This window comes from Manacus vitellinus, unplaced genomic scaffold (assembly GCF_001715985.3).
Source record: "Manacus vitellinus isolate BGI_N305 unplaced genomic scaffold, ASM171598v3 scaffold_28_pilon, whole genome shotgun sequence".
NCBI classification, from domain to species: Eukaryota; Metazoa; Chordata; class Aves; order Passeriformes; family Pipridae; genus Manacus; species Manacus vitellinus.
Genome location: NW_021940122.1, coordinates 9,116,430 through 9,132,580, shown reverse-complemented (window position 1 = coordinate 9,132,580; position 16,151 = coordinate 9,116,430). Strand labels below are relative to the sequence as shown.

General features: G+C 39.6%; 1 protein-coding gene across 1 annotated transcript in view; it reads left to right on the top strand.

Moving 5' to 3' along the window:
* The window catches only part of MAN1A2 (mannosidase alpha class 1A member 2), a 133,913-nt gene extending 118,058 nt beyond the window's left edge, over window positions 1-15,855 (top strand). Inside the window, exons 11-13 of the mRNA XM_018074517.2 lie at window positions 931-1,103; window positions 8,579-8,694; window positions 11,191-15,855. Coding sequence (XP_017930006.1) covers window positions 931-1,103; window positions 8,579-8,694; window positions 11,191-11,323 — 422 coding nt within the window. The 3' untranslated portion in view covers window positions 11,324-15,855. The remainder of the gene's footprint in view (window positions 1-930; window positions 1,104-8,578; window positions 8,695-11,190) is intronic.
* Window positions 15,856-16,151: the final 296 nt, after the last annotated feature.

The window sequence follows — 16,151 nt, the reverse complement described above, 5'->3', positions numbered from 1 at the left end:
GTAGTATTCTAAGGTTCCCCTTTCAGACCCATGAGACAATGGCTAATTTGAACCTCTAGCCCATAGGAATTACACAGTTAATTAGCTGGAGTGCAGCTTCAGAGTTCAGTGCCTTAAAAATTCTCTGCCAAAACAAAAGGTGAGGTGCAGCTGTAGATAAAAGTGCATTATTAATGTTGGATTTGAGGAATAATATGTAGCTGTATAATAAAATACATATATGATTGCAACTTCTTATTATAGACAGTTTTTCTACAGGTACCTTGTTTTTATATGAATAGTCTTCCAGATGCTGGCACAAGACCTTTACAACTTCCTTTAAGGGCTGAAATAGAGAATCTCATAGTTTGGAGATTTATTTTCAGGTGTAGTTAAGACTTCATTGCCCAGTTATAAACCTTAAACTTGAGAATCACAGCATGAAACATATCAGTTACAGTGGCCTTGCAGCACTTCCTTAAACCAACAGCTTAGGTAAAGATACAGATTATTTGGGATGGTGCTACCTGGTTTAGTTCCAAGATCTTGTCCTGCTGTGCTAGATGGGATCAAAGGACATCAAAACCTCTGTTGACCTTTTTTTTTTTCCCTTTTGCTTGTAAAGAACTGGTGTCGGTCACTTGAATTTTATCCTGTAATCGAATGTGTTACTGTGTTTATATTCTTAGCATTTCATTATTTTTGAAGAAGATTACTGTAGTCTTGTCAAAATAGGTAGTTTTCTCACAGGAATTGGATAAATTATTCATAAGAAAAATTATAGGCCTCAACAATAGGAAATATTTATGAGACTGCTTAAAGACAAGCTAGTTTCTGTTTTTCTCACAAGCTTGGGATATAGCAGTCTCCTACCCATCCTTCCTGCAAAGATTGGTATGGAATAAATTTTTCTTACTCTTCTTTACTTTTTTTTTTTTCTTTCCTCTGCAGCATTAAAGCTGGGCCCAGAAGCATTCAAATTTGATGGTGGTGTAGAGGCAGTGGCAGTGCGGCAGAATGAGAAGTATTATATCCTAAGGCCAGAAGTGATTGAGACCTACTGGTATATGTGGAGATTCACCCATGATCCCAAGTACAGGCAGTGGGGCTGGGAGGCAACACAGGTAACTGTATTAATTATCTCTAATTTAATTTTGTGTATTTTTCCTTTGTAACCACTTTATTCTTGTGGTACTGAAACACTTCAAATTGATTGTCGTGATTTCTTGCAAACTAAGGGGCTGCACACAGTTACTGCTGTTTCACAGCTGCTGAATCAGATGCACAGTTTAGAGATGCATTCAGCATTATACAGGTCATGAGTTTTAGGCATGGAAATAGAATCCACTGGTCATGACTCCTACTGTTATCAGTAGTCCACAGCCCCCGAGAGCTCCTCTGCTTCCCTGCTACCGCTCCAGCAGTCTTTGGAAACAGCTCAAAACCAGTTTCAGAGATGAGAATAAACATTAAAGATAACAAGACAGTAATGAAATATTTTGACTACAACCAAACCAGATGAGGAAAGAGCAAAGGAAGAGACAAAGGGGGCTGGATAAGCTTTATTTTGCAGGTGAAAACCAGTTTCGCTCCAGATGCAAGAGACTGAGACGAAGTACTTGGAGGAAGAGATCTGTTGAGATGCCTGTATTCATCAAGTGGAAGATAGTTAAGGCAGGTTCAGAATACTTAGCCAAGTTCGTTATTATCTGTCCCTCAGCACAGTTGCAACCATGTAGAAGAGTCCAAGTATTTTAAGAGTCCAAGTATATTATGGCTGTGTCATAGTCTTAGTGAGGTTTTGCACTGCAGTCTGTTTTGTTACAACCAGCATTACGTTACTCTGGAGAGAGGTTCCACATTTGTCACGCTTGTATTCCAGAATGCATTGCTGCTGTCTCCAAAACATCAAACACCAGCTCCTACCAGAAACTATGGCTGGATGATCTAAGCTGAGATTGGATGCTTTGTACTAGGTTAAAGAATTTACAAATATAAGGGTTTTCAGTACAGTATCAGTCTCTTAAGCACACTGCAAAGCATATCTTTTAATTGTGTTTTGTTCAGTGTTCTCCATTTGCTTTCATATCTTGGTCCTGTTAATGCTTTCAAAACAAACCCTCCCATCCTCCCCTCTGCCTCCAGTTTTCTCTGTGTTAGGGATAGGATTTTATTTTATCCTTCTGTCAACCTACATCAAAGTTCTGCAAATCAAGCAGCCTGTGTGCTAATTGCCTCTGTCCTTACAGAATACCTTCTTTTGCTTGTTTCCCTAATAAAAGATTTCTTTATCCAACATAGCCATAAAATATTTTTGACTTCTTCATAAATAGTTTTGCAAACCCCTCCTTCCCACAATTACAGATTTTCTTACCCCACCCTCATACTGATACAGAAGCTTGAAACTTTTTCTTCCCCAGGGTTTTCTGTTCACTGTGCACAGAAAATAATTTCTTGTGTTTATTCCTCACACCTACTCACTACTTTTGCTTCTTCTGTACCCTACACAGATCTGGCTGTGTTTATTTCTCCACTTATAAATAGAGAAGAATCTGGTGTGACACACAGAGCAGTTGGCTTACTGCTCTTGTACATCACTGTCTGAATTTGCTTTCCTTTTGCCTTTCAACCTCTGAAGCATACTTGGCAATCAGTATTACAGACTTCTCGTGGTGAATGACAGTTTCTTCATCAGAAGTCTAGTAGTTAGTTTGAACTATTTAGGAAATGGAGTTTTGTTTCTGAGTTCTAAATAGCTTTATTTTTCTACACTGAACGTGGTGTAACTTGGTGTTTGATGGCTGAGTTCTTGTGGTCTCCCTTGTTTGCTTCTTCGAATGGATGATTACATCCCTACCGGAATGGATTTGGGTTACTTCACCGATTTTTTGGATGTCTGCCTCTGTCATTTTAAGAATTCTTCAGAGATGTTCCAGGATACTTTGCAGAATCACCTGGCTTTTAAATAACTGCATTTCTAAAGTTTCTTAGCAGTCCCAGCCCAGATCTCTCTGCTTTTTATAATAAGAATCCGCACAGGGAGCTGGACTCTGTGTGTGTGCAGATCATTGTCCTGTAATTTATCTATTTCACCATTCACAGCTTCTTTTTGTCTTTGTTATCTAGATTTTTGGACAAAACTTGGGCACTTTAATGCAGATGCTGTGCTTTGTCCAAGGCCTGTTTTGTCACATCTCTTCAAATCCAGTGTCTCTGGGGTGGGCAAAACAGGAAGTTCAATCTCACATTTCCTCAGTGATCATAAATCCCTGTGACAGGATCTCTCTTTCCTAATAATAAAAGGCTAATTCTCCTTGATACTATACTTAGCACTAGAGACAACATTCATCTCAATTGTATTGGGCCAGCCAAATTGGCTGATGGTGTGCTGGGGGGCTGGCTGAAGTATTACAGAAATATGCATGCAAGATATTCAGGGTAAATACAGAAAATTACTAAAATCCTTTTTAGGTTGATTATTTGAAAGCAATAAGAGCCACCACTTCACAATAGGCATGTAAAGCCAATTACTAATCTAAGCTGTGTGAATGAAAGGTTCAAATATTTTTTGTGGACTTCTGTATCTGACTAAGTAGGATTGTACCACAAAGACTGCAGAGGTTCAGAGTTTCTACTAGCAGTGAGAATAATAGTCAAGACCTCAAGCTTGGGCTAATTTCAGGGCAATTGAGGATTGATGGTAAAATGAAATGAAAATACCTACAGCAGAAGAAGGATGTGGGCCTCGTAGAGCAGGTTCAGGGGAGGGCCAGGAAGATGATCAGAGGGCAGAGCATCTCTCCTATGAAGATAGGCTGAAAGAGCTGGGGTTGTTTAACGTGGAGAAGAGAAGGCTTTGAGGAGAACTCATTGCAGTCTTCCAGTACCTGAAGGGGGCTCATAAAAATGAGAGAGATGGAGTTCTTATATGAGGAATAGTGACAGGACAAGGTGCAATGGTTTTAAACTGAAAGAAGGCAGATTCAGATTAGATGTGAGAAAGAAATTCTCTACTGGGGATGATGAAGCAGTAGAACAGTTTGCCCAGAGAGGTTTTGGAAGTCCTGTCCCTGGAAATGTTCAGGACTGAGTCGGATGGAGCTCCAAGCAATCTGATCTGGTGAGTGGCATCCCTGCCCATGGCAGAGGGGTTGGAACTAAATGATCTTTAAGGTCCTTCCAACCCAAACCATTCTGATCCTATCTAATGAGGTACAGTAGACAGAAAAGAGCCAGACATAGGTTGTAGGCAAAAGAAACATGGTTTCACAGTCTCATGGGTTAGAAGCTGTGAGTACCACAGCTGGTGAAGAAACTGGCACAGTTTTTATGGGCATGTTGTTAGCATAGTCAAGAAAAGTCACACATGCAACACCCTCAGAGGAACTGAGGGAGTTGGGGTCCAATCTAGAGGACCCTCAAATTTTATTTCCAAGGAACTGAGGTCAGCTCTGACCTCCCTGTACACTTCAGGCACTGAAATTTCAGTTTGTGTCATTTTTGACCTGAGACACATATATTTGTCAAGAGTACACTGTTGCATATTTTTCTGTTCTAATCTGAATAGATGAAACTACAAAATCCACTTCTTTTGGTAGTTTGTTCAATTATTTAATTAATTCTGCTGTGAAAAAAACCCCCACACTTTATTTCCCATTTGAATTTGCTTGGTTTCAGCTCTCAATCACTGGATTTTCCTATGACTTCCTATTCCATATTAAAATGTCTTTTATTTCCCTTATGTTTTCTTTCCAAAGAGTTTTCATAGATTGTAATAAGCTTACTACTGACTCTACTTAAGATGCTAAACAAATTGTATTGTCTCTCACTGTAAAGTATTTTCTCCAAATGCCTGCACCTACATTAGTTCATCACCCTTTTCTAAAAATGAATTCTAGAATTGCATATTCCAGTTTTGACTTCATCCACAGCCCTGTGCAAAAATAAAACTACATCCCTGCTACTTTCTACCATCCCCGTGTGTGCATCTACCACAATAAGCTAGGAGGAACTCAGACTAAATGGTCTTACATGGCCACAGAAGTCTTTGAAGTGTCTCTACCTGCCAGGCTAACCTGGTTCTGCACTTACACAGCCTTTATGACTAGATTTAGGACTATATGAAACTCATTTTCTTTGGCACCCAGTTACCTCCAAATTACACTGTCTGCTGTTATTTACCTATGTCATTTTTGCCAGCAGCAGTGTTGCAGTGATTGATAAAACTTCAGGCCACTCCTTGTGGATCTCTGTGAAAAGCAGCTCTATTTCGTGATGATTTTGCATTAACAGTTTGTTCTTAGAGCACTTAGTCAGTCAGCTTTAAATTGAATTATATTGATATGGTGTAGTGCTGCCTTGTCTTCTCATAATATCTTTATGTCAATTGCCTTAGAAGCATTTAAGTTTATTACAGGTCTGCAGTTACCTTTATTTGTCAAATTTGTAGTTCTCAAGGAATGAAATCAAGCTTGTGAGCAAAACAGTTTTCTATAAAACCATGTTGTCAATTATCCTCTAATTCTTCTATATATTTAAACGTGTTTCTGTAATTGATTGGAACTAACATCAAGTGTGCCATCGTAAAAGTATTGTCTGCCAAAGCCTTGTAATGGTAGCATTACCTTGATACCCTTCCAGTCATCTAAGGCTTCTCTGTATTCCGGGGTGCAGTAAATTTAACATTGTTTCGTCAGCAGACTGGGCTTCAGCTCTTGAGTGAAAGTATATCCTAGTGGCAAATCAGGTGGTGCTACACTGAGTACTCTGAGGTCTGTGTGAAAGCAGTACACTGCAAATTTCAAGTGGCATTTGAGCAGCTTGTCTACGGCACCAAGTTTTTCAGCTAGTGTCCTGAAGTTCTGTACATGTCTGAATCAAGGACAATTTATTTGTTTATATTTTAAAATTTTACATTTGGATGAATAACTGTATAGCAGTCTTTCAGAGGCTTTTTTCCTCTGCAGTTCATTATGACCTGTACTGCCTAGAACTCTGATCAACCAGGGTAAATCCTTTGCCCATTCTGAACACAGGTTAAGCCAGAGTCTGCCTTCCCAAAGAGAAATTTCTGAAGGTACAAGGCTACTTGGTCGTCATAAGGAAAAAAAAAGTTAATACAGATCACATTTTTTCTTTCTCCAGGCTTGTAGGCCTGCTAGCTTCACCAGCGTTGCATGTAGTTACCCAAGCATGAGGCCTTTACAGCACAGAGCAGGATCTCAATGCTATGCATTATCTACACTCTCCAAAATAAACAAGTCTTGTCTCTTACACTGACATGGGGATTTAATTCTTTAGGAGGAAAGAGACGGGGTCCTAACAGTGGTACCATTTATTCCTTGTTTTCCATTTGCCATAGTCACTAGCAAGTTTCACCTCTCCAAGCTGTGGCACACAGCATCAGGGTAGCTGAATGGTTGACTAGAGAAACTCCTGCATGATCAGACTCCGAATGCTAAAATTCTCGCAGGAGTTGGAACCATTGGAGCTTTCTCAGAGCAGAGGCAAGGTTGTGTTCTGCAGTATTATAAAAAGGGGATAGTGGCAAGAGGAGGCACTTTCTTTCCTGCCTATAAAGGAAAAGTACTTTGGCTCTTGTTTATTCATATGACACCTGCCTAGGGGCTGTAGGACTTCTGGGGAGGAATATGCAAATGGTTCCATAAACAGCACAGGCATTATTTCTTCTGAAGTTGGCTGAGCTGTTGAACTAGATGTGTCATGTACACCTTTCTCTCCAGACTGTAGAAAAAACCTGGTCAACCCAAATCCCAGCGTGTGAATAGTCTCAGTGTAGCTCTAACCTGCACCAGTAACTGGATCTGAAAAGAATTCATCCAGACACTTCCTCCTTTTAGACTCAGGTCCCAACAAAAAAGCAATGATTTCCATCCAAACTTGGAGAAAGCTGTGCTTGAGATAAGGAATTAGAGTGAGAATTAGATTTTGCCCAGAAATACTGTATCTTTCTTGGCATAAGCTCCTCTTGCTTCTTTAAAAACCTTGCTCTTTAGGAACTTGAAAGAACTTTGTCCAGGCTGGATTATTCTTTTTCCTATGAACAGTCTCACATTTCCACAGAGTAAGAGTGTATACTAGCAGGAGGTTAGCTGTCGTACCTGATGTGCTATAACTTACTGCCCTAGGTATCTTGCTCAACTTTTCACTTTTCATCCTGATTTCGGTGATGGCATCTGCTAGCATTCCTTGTGCATTTGTCCAATGGAAAATTCCTCTCTGTTTCCCAGTATTTCTAGTATGCAAAGGCAATAGTAAGGACCTTGAAGAGGTAGCTTTGATTGAATCTGTTTTCTCTGCATAAAAGGCACATCATTCAAAACTTATTTCCTCCCCTGCCTTGACTCCCCTCAGCTTCTGTTGAGCAGAACTAGCAAAAATCAGAATTAACGAAAATCTGGGCCTAAAGCACCATGTGGAGAGAAACTTCATGCAGGCTAACGAGCTGAAACATAGATTACTGAACTACAGGTAGCTGCGTTCAGTCATTGGTAATGACAGACATCCTAAGCCAAACATTTTCCTTCACCCCTGTTCCTTTTCTGTCCCTGCATGAATCTATTAAAAGAGTTGGTGTCTGCTGAGGAAGCACAGTCAAAGCAGCAGGGAGGCACAAATAACCTGTGAATCATTTCAGAGTCGTTTCTTTGGAGCTGGTTTTAATGGCTGATATCCTTGTGTGCTGTAAGGTCGTGCATGCGAGTGGAATAATGAAAGCGTAGGCGAGAGGTGCCCTGAGCTACTAACACGTTCTTTCCAGTCTCCTCCTCTTCCATTGTGCTTTTTGCAGTACTGTGTTGGAGCTGGGTGGTTTGTGAATTGCAGATCCATTGGTCCCTTTCTGCATAGAATGTTTACAGTTTTAAACTTCATGCTTTAATGAAAAAGAGCTCTTCTGCAGTCCAGCACACAAGCTGACTTGAGTTTCAGCTGTATAAAGGGGAAACAGAGAAAAGCATATGTAGGAGATGGAAATGTATGGAAAAAGTAGCAGCTAGAAGAGTTTATAAGATGAAATCAACAGTTGCTAAAGATGAGTACAGTATTTTATTCCTACTTTCAGTAAGTCTCTGTGACTGGCTACTAGTCACAGAATTCCTATAACTCTTCAGACTCTTCCAGCTGCAAAATCCAGGGATGCTTGTCATCTTCCTATGCACACAGTAGTACATATTGCGTTTTTTTGACTGATGGATGTTCTACTCAGTGTTGGCTATGAGGAGCAGTACAAGCTCAGGGCAAAAGTCCTTGTCATGTCATCAATACCAGCCAACAGCAAATACCCAGGAAAGAAAGTGTTCTTCCCTGGAATACTTTCTTAGCATGCAGCAGTTTGCCAAATGCAGTGTTGTTAGTAGCCCTGGAAGGATGCTACTTCTATATGTGTCCAGTCCCTTTTTATTTTTTTTGGTCAGCATGAACTGTTAACATCCATAACATCCTCTGACAAGGAGATTCACAGCAGAATAATGTGGCACGGAAAGAACCACCTCTTTTATTGAACGAGCCTGATTCTTTAATGTTCCCAAGTGTTGTTCTACAATTACATTCTGTATGTCTTTTCCCTTCCTCTTTACAGGCAATTGACAAGTATTGCCGAGTTAGTGGTGGCTTTTCTGGTGTCAAGGATGTCTATTCCTCATCTCCTACATACGATGACGTACAGCAGAGCTTTTTCCTTGCTGAAACCTTGAAGTAAGTCTTCTTCACTCCTGCATCTTCCGGTAAAAGCTGGCAACTAAGCTCTAAAAGAATGCAGTGGCTTAACAAGTTTTTGCTGTAGCTGATGTATCTGAAGATTAGTTTGTGGTACTGGGAGCACAAAATGGAGCAGGGGAGAAAGCAGATCCTGCAAGTGGCAGTACTGGTGCCTATTCAGGCACCACAATGTGTTTCACTGACAAGAAGGGGCTCCAAGTTCATTGTCTGTAAGGGAATAGTGTCCGTCTGCTGGCTTCTTATCAAATTCCTCTACATAATTACAATACTTTTTTTCCCTATGTTATCATTATAAAAAGAAAGTCAGGTACTGCTACCTGCTCTGTTGACTTTTTAAATTTTATTTCATTTAATCCTTCAAGTTCATTTTCTGGAGACTAAAAGCTATGTTCCCAAAGAGAGAGGCAGCAGTTTCAAACAGGTCCAGTCAGAGAAACAATACCTCCTCAGGAGCTGATGTTGTATGATTGATCTGCCTATAAAAGCCAAATTAGAGAATGAAATCTGCTCCTAAGGGACTTCTGTGGTGACAAGGCTGACTTTTGATATATCACCAGAATCTGTCTGCATCTTAAATAATCACAAGGAGATCTGAAAATTCACTGATGTGTCACTCAGTAACTGGATATACTGTAGTGCAAGCATTGCAGAAGGTAGCAGTTCTAGGAGAGAACTCAGAAATTTTTATTGGCTTTTGGTTTGGATAATTTCCTGTCTGTGGGACAAAACAAAGTTTTATTGAAAAGCTGGATGTTAGATGTTTGACAGTGATGCAATTGGCATAGCCAAAACAGAAACTGGTTTCACATTGAGATAAAATAGAGAACAGAAGGTCAAGATAGCTCAAATAAAAATAAAGACATAATGGGTGTGATGCCATGAGGAAAATGAAGATGTCCCTTAGAAGAGGCACATAAAATGTGTGTTATGGAATGCCTGCTGTAATCTTTTCTGCTATTAATGATCACTTCTGCATTTTAATTCCCCTTAAATTCAAAATTGATAACTCTCCCAAACATGCATTATTGCTGCTCAGATACTTTGAATCATTAAGGATAACACAGGAAATTATGAGAGTTTTGGGCAGTACCTGCCAAGAAGGTACCTGTTGAGTGGGAAGGAGCAAGATGTAGAAATAGGTTGCTTCAGTTATTCAAAGAAAAAGTGTGAATCAAATGAGGAAGTGAGTTTGAGTAAGATGAAACATTGCTGCTGTGGCAAAAGAGAGTTTATAGAGCTGCAGAGGAGAGAGCAAGGCAGGAGTATTGAGGAAGAGAAAGGCATGATGCTTTAAAGACAAAGGTGTGGAGAAAGAGATATGCACGACAAAATGGAATCATCTCAGCAAGAAATTTTTATCCGTAAACAGTTAATTGGTGAGGAAGGGAGGACGAAGTAGTGCACCCCTGACTGGGTTGTGCTGTGGATAGAGCTGGCAAATAAAGGCAGTGGGAGAAATGATCAGGCAGTGACACATGACTGTAGGCAGCAGACACTACCAGTGTCTGATGGAGAGAGCATGAAGTAACAGCAGAACAATGTGTATGCACATTCTGGATGTGACAGAACCCACTAATGGGAATGACACCCCTTCCTTGTCAAGTGCTGCAAGACTTGTCTTTTTCTGGATGATGGGAAAGCAAGCTGCAGCAGGAGATGAGAGGTCCTGTTCACCATGGTGTTGCGCTTGCACTCACACAGTCAGTTTTTCTGTAACAAGGGAAATGTCTTGAATTTTAGCAGTTGAGTTAAGAAGTCTTGACAGAAATCTTCGCTACCAGTACCTCCTACAGTGTGTAGCACAGCCACATTCAACAGTGTGTCTTAAGAAAAAAGAAACAAGAAATACTTTTTTCCCCATGTATGTCCAATAACCTTAATTTTGTTACATGCTTCATGTCCTCTGCATTACATTACAATGTACAACATTTATGAAACCACTCTGCACAGTATATAGTCCCGTATCCTCCCACCAGAAGCTGAACCAGCTTCCAGAACAGTGATGACAAGTCAAGTATCTGCCATGGCTTAGTGGCTTTTCTTGTGCTGCTGTGAAATCTTTGATTTAGCTTAAAGAGGATTAGTAATTTCCAAGTGGGTTTACTCTGTTAAGAAGAGTTTTTTGACAACTACTTCTCTGCTCCCCTGTCCTCCAAATCCTTGTGCTTGGTGTCTTTATGTTTGTTTTCCATTGCAAGTCTTGGAAAGGAGACTCAAAAAACAAAAGTTTCTTGGAAAGATTAAAATGCTGTCTTTATAACAATTTTTCATTGAAGGCCTTGATCATAATAAAAATGACTCACCAGGTCATTATAATAGGAGAGGTTATGTGGGTGCTGTACAAAGGTTGAGAGCAAGTAATTTGTTTATATCTTTAGCTGCTGAATGGTCGGGCCTGACACTGCTGTGTTGCCCCTGCCTACCTGTTGCTCTGCTTTAATACCCAATTTTCCTCTCTGTCTTGATTTGTAGGTATTTGTATCTGCTTTTCTCCAACGATGATCTTCTACCATTAGACAACTGGGTTTTTAACACAGAAGCTCATCCTCTGCCTGTTTTACATTTAGCCAACACCACACTGTCAGGAAATCCTGCATATCGATAAAAACAGCTCTATGAGGAGGAAGAGAGACTGTTTTCAGCTCTGTTTTGTTTACATGGACCACTTGAGACTTTAAGCAGGAGAGGAGACAGACAGACGCTTGGTAAAACTAGACCTCCAAGTCAAGCAAGTACCAGCGTGAGAAATGAAGCTCTTCAACATATAGATAAGTTAAAAGTTCTGTTTTATACATGACCAAAACACGTCAGCGTGATTTTTGCAGGACAGAGACTTCACATGCTTTGAACCCTAGCAAGACATGGAATCTACTGATAATATTAATGCAGCAGCTTAAGGAAGAAGAGGCTTTCCCATCTGGGGAGAGGAACTTGCTGCTGCTGTTCACTGTTGCAAGGAACAACACACCAGTCACCTCTTCAGATCGGGTGGGTTCCAAATACCTAGGTTTTCTTTTTTTTTTTCTTTTTTTTAATGATGGCATGAACGAAACAAAAACAAAAAGCGACATCACTACACCAGCAGCACCAGGATTTGAACTTTTTTCTGTACCTGTCTGAATTTTCTAAGGAGCATCTGTTTGTCCAGACTGGCAGCCATTCTCAGGGCCTCTAAGCTATTAAAGCTAAACTCTAAACTATAAACAGTACTGCCTCCTCATTTTCCCTTTTCAAAATAATGCTTATATCCAAAAAGAAAAAACAATTAGTAAGCATTTGGTTTGTAGTTCACTGTCAGCAGCGTGGGCTTAGTTCATTTGGCAAGCTACAGTCACAGAGTCTGGAGCATATCGCAGGGGTAGGAAGGAGCCTAAGCTTCCCTTCCTCACAAATCATGTCACATGAAAAAAACCATTCTCAGTCATGGTTCTTTTAGCTAAATAAACAGAGATGACAACTTAAGAAAAACAATCTCGTGATTTATATAGAAGGGTACATATGGAACTAAAAAAAGCTCTCCTTGAGCTAAGCAGCTGGAGTTTGTTGCTTTATATTATTCTACACAATCTAGATTTTTCCTAAAAGTTGCATTTCATTCTTTGAATTCTATTCACAGAACCTTCTTTGAAGGTTGTTTATGACAGAAGCCTAAAATTGCCTTTGATTTAGTTTACAAAACTTGCTATTCTTCTGGGGGCTCCAGTACAAATGCAACATGATCTTCTTTGGAAGCAACTTAACATCTCTTACATATGAATGGAAAAAGAAACTGAAGAGTCTCTTCTTTCATTAATTTATGAGGAATGAGGTGCTGCTACCTGCATGGCATTATTTTCAAGTACTCCATGGCTGGGCTGGACAGTATCACTTAAATGGAGTCTGCTTCAGTCTTCACTTATTTACCAAAAGAAGTTTGTTTTTTTCAGGTCTTTTCAGCTTTTGTGTCTTTTCAGTTTTGTCCTTCACAATCTCTTCCTACTCTTATTCCAGCTCAAATTATTCTTTTTATTCCCCTGTATAGCTCTCAGATCTTTTTGCCACGATGACTGGCCCCTTTGCTGAAGAACAGCTTTTAGGTGCTCCTTGCCCTCCTAATTCATGCACAGATTGAGTCTTTAAAAAGTCTTTATGATGTTTTCAGACATAGATCAACTCTTCAGTTAGCTACAGCAGTACACCATCAGATCTAAAGGGGGAGGGTGCTATTTTGCCCCCTCAAAAATGTTTTTATATGCAGTTTTATATATAAAAACCTTTTTCCCTATCATATTATATCTGACTGTAGAGTTTCCCCCCTAAAATTATTCCTCATTTGTCTATGACACTAACTTAGATATAGAAATCATCACATGATCTAAATTAAAATGCCATCAGATGCTTTTTTCCAGGCAGTTACTTTAGTTTAATAGGAAGAAGACATGGAGCTGGCCACAAGCTCCAATCTCAACCTTTGTATCTTAATACTAGTTACTTAGTTACAGTAATTGCAGCTGTATCTTGAAAATAATTTGAGAACTGATGAAGTAATTAGTATAGTAAATAATACTGATTCCAGTATTTTTTAATTTAAAATTAGAAGTAGGTTAATAAATGGATTCTTCTTACTGGTCCCACATTAATTTATTTTTCTAATTATTATTCAGTAATTCACTGAAGAACTAGTCATTTTTCATTTTCCAAAGTTCAAATACGTTGTGTTTTCAAATTGTTTTTCCAGTCCCATGAGAACTGTTATTTGTTAAAAACTGCACTCAATTGCCTTGTTCTCCTGAATCTCTCCGGGTACAAAGGAGAAAGAGGAAAAGCAGACTCTTCTGTTCTATTTGAAAAAAAAAAAGAGAGAAAAATAAAAGCAACCCATAAAGCCATCCCCATACACATCCTAGTAAATGCAGATGTAGAATGGCTGCCAGTCTGTTCAGAGGAAGGTCCAGGACAGAATTCTGGAGTCCCCAGAACAGCAAACTCCTTATTGTTGCTGCTCTTCCATCCTCCTCTTGTGAATTAAAGAGCAACCCTTCAAATTAATTCCTCCATGAATCCCAATGGGTCAACTCACTGCCACAGGAATCCTTGAATTGAGGACTAAGCCATTTCCTGTTATGGGATGGTATTTTTCTCAAAGCAGATGTACAGTACTGCTATTTCTTCTTTGTGTAGATAAGCAGCAGGTACCAAATAAAGGACTTGTTTCTTATTTTCCAGTCACCCCAACAGCAGTCAGTTTCTACTTTATCACTCTTTAAAATATCAACTGTCCTTTCCCTCCAGAAGTTAATGATGTGCATAGTCTATCAAAAATAATGCATTTTAAGGACTAATTGCTATGTCATTCATGAATCTCATCCTGAGATTTCCTAGATCAAACAGAGTTTGGAGGTAATGGATTCTGAGTGAGATTTGTGCATAATAACCAAGCACCACATATATTGAAACTTCTGACTGAAGTGATGTGCCCTTGTTCTAAGTCCTTCACAGAAAAGTAGGTTCTGATCTGCAGAATGGTATTACGTGCAACCCAAAGTTCAGACTGTTTTGCCTCTGGGTACATAAGGTACAGCAGAATATTGCCATTTTCATTATGTTGCTGCTGACTTACTTTCTTGAAGATAAAAGTGTAAATTTAAGCACAAAATGACTTTCTAGTCCTAGTTGTTTCTGAGTCTTGCACTGTACTCTCTAACAAAACAATCCTCATTTTCTTTAGGTAGTTGTCCCATTTTACCAATTTCTACAATACCCTTTCCCCTTACAGAATGAAATAAAGAACAGAAAATCATGTACATTTTTTGGCACACTGGACTTGGGCAAGAGCCTGGAAATCCCAGAATTGTCTACTTCCTGTTTGCATGCAGTCAAAACAAGGATGTATGGTTCTTTTCCTAATCCAAGCCTCAAACTTGCCTGTTGGTCAGGATCTGCCAGCAGTAAATTTTTTTCTAACAATTACAGCTTGACTTTTCAAAGAGGCCAGATTTCTGCAGCTTCCATTAACAACCCTGGAGCTGTGTGTGTCCTGCGGTCAAGAAGTCAGCTTCTTAGCTTTGTCCTCTAAATAAAAACAAAACCCTTGAATGATATTCTGTATTAATTTTGCTGCACAATGTAGTCCTTAAAACTGAATGTGTAAGAAAAGTATGGAAAACAGTAGGTGCCCTGGAGTAAAAGGAAAAGCAAGTAGTTCCATGTTCCAGTCACACCTTTGATGATCCTCCAAATTTGTGGATCACTGTCTTCTACCTCCCAATGACTGATGTATACCCACCAGTATTTTACAGGATTTGAATGTTACCTGGATTCTAAAAAGTGACAGTAATTACCTACTCCCTCTAATACCATCCTTTAAGGTTAAAGGTCTATCCTCTAAGCAAAGCCCTGTTGGGCTGTTTATGATCCCCTCTTCTGTCCCTGAGGAAATGCTTTATAAACCTTCATAATGTGACTCTCCTTAGTTTGAATGGAGAGGTGGTTAACAGCATTAACATTGAAAGGATCAACAATATAAAATGGCATCCACAGAAAATGGTGAGGCAAACTGAGCCTGGTAGGTCTAGTCCATGTTTTTAAGGGGACAAATAAGAAACAGGCTTCTTGATACCAGAGAAAAGTGAAAACAAGCTCTTGATCCGTACTGTAGTTGGGAGATCTGTTCACCCTGAATAAGACATCCCTCTTTTGCTCCTTGAATTTTGAGAAACAGTCTTCTGACTCAAGGGTTTGTGTTGCCATATAAAGAGGAACCCCAAGCTCTTTTGCAAGTTACATGCTACGACTGTAGCAGAGATGATAAGCACGAGCTGCTCCAGCTGTCAGCACCTTCTAACAAACTGCTCTGTAATTGCCCAGAAGAGTTGGGAACCACCAAAGTTGGAGGAGACAGCCTGACTTGTTACAGTGAATTGTTGCCTTTAATCCTAATTGCTTGGTGGAAGTTGGATTTGCATTCTGCCTTTATTCTTGCTTTGTCTAAAACTGACAGATTATTTTTCCTCCAAAATAATAAAAGGTTAAAAGTCTATCTTCTGATGTGGAAACCTTCTGCCTCTGACCTGGAATCCTGCATATGTACTTTTTACAGATAAAAAAATAATATTGTATATAAAAAAGATTGAATAAAGAATGTCTTTAAGTGAAAAAGGTGTGGTTTATGTCCTTTGCCTCCAACAGCAGCATCCTGGCGCACTGAACTGTGAAGCTGACCCTATTTCATAGGCTTGGTGATGCTGCAACTTTTCTCTCCCCTGCAGCTCTCCTAAGGACTTTGTCAACTTAAACATGTATCAAGACCCCCTGTTGCAAAATTAAACCCCTGTACCCCTTGCTTGCTTCTAACAGGTTGCTGTAGTGCTCAGATTGTTCTCAAGATGCAGCTGCATGCACAGCAGTCTGAGGCTGTTTTTGTGCGACTGTGAAAGTGAAATCGCACAAAATCA